This window comes from Bison bison, unplaced genomic scaffold (genome assembly GCF_000754665.1).
Source record: "Bison bison bison isolate TAMUID 2011002044 unplaced genomic scaffold, Bison_UMD1.0 scf7180017864191, whole genome shotgun sequence".
Lineage (NCBI taxonomy): Eukaryota > Metazoa > Chordata > Mammalia > Artiodactyla > Bovidae > Bison > Bison bison.
This window is the reverse complement of record NW_011494763.1, coordinates 304,095-309,508: the sequence shown is the minus strand read 5'-3', so window position 1 is coordinate 309,508 and position 5,414 is coordinate 304,095. Positions and strand designations below refer to the sequence as shown.

General features: G+C 53.8%; 1 protein-coding gene across 3 annotated transcripts; it reads right to left on the bottom strand.

Moving 5' to 3' along the window:
- On the bottom strand, window positions 1-5,022 carry ZNF467 (zinc finger protein 467). 3 transcript variants are annotated; one of them, XM_010843861.1, is made up of 4 exons: window positions 4,697-5,022; window positions 3,773-3,889; window positions 2,953-3,066; window positions 1-195 (listed from the first exon to the last, which is right to left on the bottom strand). In XM_010843861.1, the coding sequence occupies exons 1-4, from the start codon at window positions 4,782-4,784 to the stop codon at window positions 74-76; spliced, it is 441 nt and encodes a 146-aa protein (XP_010842163.1). In that variant the 5' UTR covers window positions 4,785-5,022; the 3' UTR covers window positions 1-73. The 3 variants fall into 3 exon arrangements, with proteins under 3 accessions (XP_010842163.1, XP_010842164.1, XP_010842165.1); XM_010843862.1 differs by having other exon boundaries at window positions 23-195; window positions 2,953-3,127; XM_010843863.1 differs by having other exon boundaries at window positions 23-195; window positions 2,953-3,095.
- Between the last annotated feature and the right edge of the window lie 392 nt (window positions 5,023-5,414).

Here is a 5,414-nt window from a genome sequence, read left to right as displayed (position 1 = left end):
GGCCAGCGCGAGCCCACCCAGTGTCCCTGGGGCCCCCGACTCCAGCTTATACGCGGCGGCCAGAGACCCCAGGTCAGGCGGGGGAAAGGGGCTGGGGCGTAATGCCAGATGTCGGGGGCCATTCCGCCTCCTTGTGGGCCTCCCGATCCTCCTCCTCCTCCTCTACCTTCACCTTCCGAATCATCCACTCGTCCCCTGAAAGGGCAAAACAAGGCGAGTCTGTTAAACCCCACGTTTGTGGCTCAGCTGGTAAAGAATGCGCCCGTCCTCAATGCAGGACACCTGGGTTCAATTCCTGGGTTGGGAAGATTCCCTGAAGAAGGGAAAGGCTACCCACTCCAGTATTCTATCCTGGAGAATTCCATGGACCGTATAGTTCATGGGCGTCGCAAAGAATGGACTGACTGACTTTCACCTGATCTGTTTGTTTGCCAATAGGACCACCACTTCCTGAAGTCCCTAAGCCTAGCTCCTGCTCCTTCCACTGGAAAGTTCCTGGAAATGTCCAAATCGGAGGACCACCCTAAGTCCTCCTCCCAGGCTCTCCAAGCCAGGGGGTGCTTTCTCTTTGGCTTGCCTGCCTCCTTAAGGAGACCCTGCTGCTATGGTGGGCACCCCTTACCCTCAGGGTTCAGTCTTCAGCTTTCACTCTGAGGGGTCAGAGGCCCATGCGAAGGGGGGCCACCCCCATCTTGCTGTCCAGCCCACTCCTTTCTGGAACCACAGTCTCCCATCTGCAGATGAGCAACTCCCCTTTGTGCCCTGTGAATCCACTGCAGCTCAGCAGGATTATCAGCAAACACCCCACCTTCCTGGATCTACTCCACTGCCCTCAGGAGAAGGTCTTCCGCATCCTCCTGTGGGCTGATCTTGACACTCACCTTGTTTCTGTGATATTTGCTCAGTTGTGTCCGACTCTTTGTGACCCAGGGGACTGTATAGCCCGCCAGGCCCCTCTGTCTGTGGGATTCTCCAGACAAGAATTCTGGACTGGGTTGCCATTCCCTTCTCCAGGGGATCTTCTAACTCCTTGCCACTGACCAGAGACCTTTGCATTCCTCCCTGTGGTTTCTCAAAGGCTTTCCCCCTGCTCCTACTCCCTTCACATCTAGGGCCAGGTGGGAAATCCCGGTTTAAGAAGAGGATTGAGTTTACAGGACATGGGGAACCAATGGATGGTGCCAACCTCTGGAGACACAGGGAAGGCCCTCTGGGGGAAGCAGGTTTGATACAGGTTCCCCTGGTGCTCTGCCCTTCTTGGGCACTGAGATGACCCAGCCAAGAGGAAGGATTTCAGGACCCAGACTGGGAGGGTCCATTTGGGTTTTTCTCTGCCACTAAGCAGCAGTGTGACCACGGTTGAGTCACTTAATCTCTTTGAATTGAGTTTTCTTTGAGTTGAGTTTGTTAGCTTGCTTAGGCGTAAGCAATGGACCGGTTCATGGTGCCTAAATCTTGTGCCATGTCCTAATCTCCTGGGGAACCTTTTAAGTGCATCTAGGGGACCCAGGCCCATGAATGTTTCCTTTCTTTCGAGCTCCCAAAGTGATTCTGGTTTCAGAGCCTTGGAACCAGCTGATTGGACTTCCTGTCTGGCTCTAAAAGTCTGTAATAAATAGCATGGGGCTTGAACTATCACAATTAGATTTCCTTCCAGTTTCTTTTACCCATCCATTTCAAACAGCTCTTTATCATACTGCGCTATCACTTTCATTTTCTTTGTGCAACTTTGCTACCAAAGAACCATCAATAGCTCCCCATTATTTAGAGTATAAAGTCTGCTCTAGCTGCATCTGAGACTCACCCCAACCCAGTCCAACTCTCTCAATACTCCAAGGCATAAACCCCTCACTTCAGGCAAGCTGGTCTCCTATAACCCCAGTTATTAATATGTCAACTTGCCTACTTCTAAGTCAGCCAAGGATGTCTTCCCATCCTCCAGCCTCATCCAAGTTGAAGTCTACACCTCTCTCAACATGGAGCACAAACCAACAAAAGCTTTGACAAATCCAACACATGAGGGTCTCATATAAACACGGTTGACTCTTCTACACTTCCTTGTGATGTGGCTTTATCGTTATTTGTTCTTTTCATTCTTTCTTCTAGCTCATATTGGTGTCAGATTTCAGTCTCTGGAGGGCAGACAGCTTGAGGATTGCCATCATGTACTGAGAGCCAACTGGAGATGAGGCACTGTGTGTACACTCTCACAAACCTTCACCCAAACCCCTGTGCAGAAGTTACCCTTCCTCCTTGTGAACAAACTGAGGCTCCTGTAGCCTATCCAAGATCACTCAGCTATAAACACGTGGAGCAGGGATTCGAACCCAGGACCACGTCACTCTACAGCCCATCTCTTTCTGCTCTACCTAAAACAGCTTAGCCCGAGTGGGCACCAAATAAGCCCTTGTGGAATAGGTGACATCACTCAGGCAAGAGGTGATAAGGCTGGTGGTGATGGAAGGAAGTGATGGGTAGGGTTATGGAGAGAGAACCAACTGTTTGATCACCGTGGATATGGGGGAGATGCATCAAGTACAACAGTTCATCTGGGTGGCACCAAGGTCAGTGGAGATTTGGGGGAGGGAGCAGGTCTGGGGATGACAATGAAAAGGTTGATCGACACTGACACCACGTGTCTTCGTGGGAATCATGATTCAAGCTGTCAACAAGTGTGAACATCGACTGGGGGAGAGAGAATGGAAAGGTAAGACTTCCGGAAGACGTGGAAGTTGAGAGCGTATTTCTCTTTGGTGACTAGCCTCTCTGACTCCTGTTGTCTGTGGATGCAGAATTCCTGCTGGGTGCTGAAGCTCTACAGCAGAAAGGTGGCAGGGCCTGATTCATCTTGGGTTGGAAGGCCCTGGGGTGGCTTTCTTTTTACACGATGCCTGCACACCCCTGTTCCCTCCGCCTGGCCCCCTGGTAGGATGGACTGCTGGGAAGACTCACCTGGGCAGGAGCCCGTGGGCTCAGGCTTGCGTGGTGCACACACCTGGTCTTCTCTGCAGGGAGTTTCAGCTTGTTCCGTGCGGGCACCTTTCTCCGGCCTGGGGGCCTCGCGCCCTGGCAGAGAACAGGCTACCTCAAGGATGCTGCAGACACCAGAGATGGAGAGAGGTCCCCCCTGTTGCCAGGAGGCAGGGGCTTCTGAAACCCCGGCTCCAGCCCCACAGGCAGGACTGGTCCCATATCAAACCTGCAGGGGCTGAATTCCCAGCTGCCCCAGGCCATGCAGGTTGCAAGAGCCACAAGTGTGAGGGGCTTCAAACATGTAAGTGTAAGAGAGTGGAAGCAAGAATGGTCCCTGTCCTGAGGCTTCCAAGAGGCCCTAGGAGGAGAGATGGGGAACTTCCTAGCTACCAGATGGGCCCCAGTTTCCAGGCAAATCACTGGAGAAGATGGGAAAGTCAGAAGGCCAGGTCCACGCCCGCTTTAGGCTTCTTTTCCCTGTATCTGCTTAGCCACCTCTTTCAATCTTACTTTCCCAATGAGGCCGACTCTCACACCTCTATTCAATCCTCCTGCCTGCCCCACCCGCAAAGCCTCTTCCAACCCAGGTTATAAGTGCATTTATTCCTACATTTGTTGTCTGCTAGTCCTCTGTCCTCACTAGGATTAAGCTCCTGGAAGGCAGGTATCTTTTGTCTCCTTGGTCACTGAGGTATCCCTGGTATCTAGAATAGCGTGGGGCACTTAGTAGGTGCTCAATAAATACTTGACGAAGGAAGGAGGACTCCGTCCTGAGCCAGCTTCCATGGTCCCCACTTACCTGAGCATGTACCCAGCACTCTCTGTTCCTGGGGAGGAGACATCCGCTCCTGGGCATCGTGGGACTGTTCCCCAGGCTCACTTTGGGGGGTCATCTCCGGCTGTCCCACAGAGAGTCCTATTACAGGCAAAAGGATGGGTGCAAGTCAAGCATGTCGTACAGAAGAGGTGATCCAAGACGGTTGCTCTTCCCTGTCCCAGCCCAAAAGAGTTTTCCCTGGGCGTTAAGGAAAGCGAGGTCTCTAACCATCACGGACAAGGGACAACCAGCTTCCCCAGCAGCCTGACCAAATATCAACCTTAGCTGCTTTACATCAAATCAAGGACAGAGATGAATAGATTTAGAGACAGAATAGATTTAACTATCCTGGTGTTCTGTTAGTACTAGCACAACCTCCAGCATGGACCAGGCAGGCATTCTTTGTGATGAAACCAGAAAGGATGCTGCCCTAAAGGCCCCCAGGGTCTCAGGGGTATCAGGGTCGCAGCCTCCTGGGGATGCTCTACGGTCTGAATTAGGGAAGCAGCAGGCCTGGTAACAGTTCATGAGGTTCTCATGGCAAGTATACTGGGGTGGTTTGCCATTCCCTCCTCCAGTGGATCATGTTTTGTCAGAACTCTCCATTTTGACCCATCCGTCTTGGGTGGCCCTGCAGGGCATGGCTAATAGCTTCATTGTGTTATGCAAGCCCCTTTGCCACGACAAGGCAGTGATCCGTGAAGAGCCATCTCTGATGCAATGGACATGAACTTGGGCAAACTTCCGGGAGATGGTGAGGGACAGGGAGGCCTGGTGTGCTGCAGTCCATGGGGTTGCAAAGAGTCAGATTCGACTGGGCGACTGAACAACAACAGGCATGGTATGCCCTTGAAGCTTCCTACTCCCCTGCCCCCCACCCAAGTTCCTCCAGTTCTGTCGGCTCACCCAGGGAGCTGAGGGCCTCCAAGGTCTCTCTCATGGCAACCCAGGTGACTCCTCCTGGGGATCTGGCCACGGACCCTAAGGAGAACATACATCCTTGTTCAGATTCTCCTCTGCAGCTTCTACCTGGGCCCTGGCTCTGCCCAACCTCTTCCCATCAGCTAGCCCCAGGGGCTCCGAAAGGGATGTCCTCAGGGACGGTGAGGGAGTTGAGGGACCGTGGATTTCAGAAAGCAGATGCCTTTGAAGGTGAGGAAAAGGGCTGAAGCCATTTCTACAAGCTAAGCTCGGGGTCAGCGCTGGAAATCAGCTTCTCACCCCCACCTGCACGTCACTGGGGTCCAGTACCAGCGCATCAGCGCTGCCCACCACCACCCCCTCCTCCCCAGGGCCCTTGCCTGGGGGTGTCAGGAATCAACCGACTCTCTGGGAAGAGGGTGGAGGGTGGGAGACCTGCGGTGAGGAGCAGGGAATTTCGTCTCCTTGGCCCTCCAGCTGTCATCGCAGGAGCTGGTGAAACAGGAGCCAGCCTGGGGTGGGGGGGGGGCGGGCCGGAGGTATCACTGCTTGGGGCCACGAGTTGGGGAGGCCGTCGGAGGAGGGTCCTCCCCGAAGGCAGGAAAGAGCTCTTGACAGCATTACCCCAGAACCCGACCTCAAGACCATCGCCCCTCCCCCGCGGGGCTTTCCGAGGCCCGGACACCCGACCCTCAAAGCCCCC

Coding starts and splice junctions, on each gene's coding strand:
- ZNF467 (XM_010843861.1), bottom strand. CDS start 4,784: ATGTTCTCCTTAGGGTCCGTGGCCAGATCCCCAGGAGGAGTCACCTGG. Junction 3,067..3,772: donor AGTGCTGGGTACATGCTCAG/GTAAGTGGGGAC, acceptor GTTCTCTGCCAG/GGCGCGAGGCCCCCAGGCCG. Junction 196..2,952: donor GCCCACGGGCTCCTGCCCAG/GTGAGTCTTCCC, acceptor TTGCCCTTTCAG/GGGACGAGTGGATGATTCGG.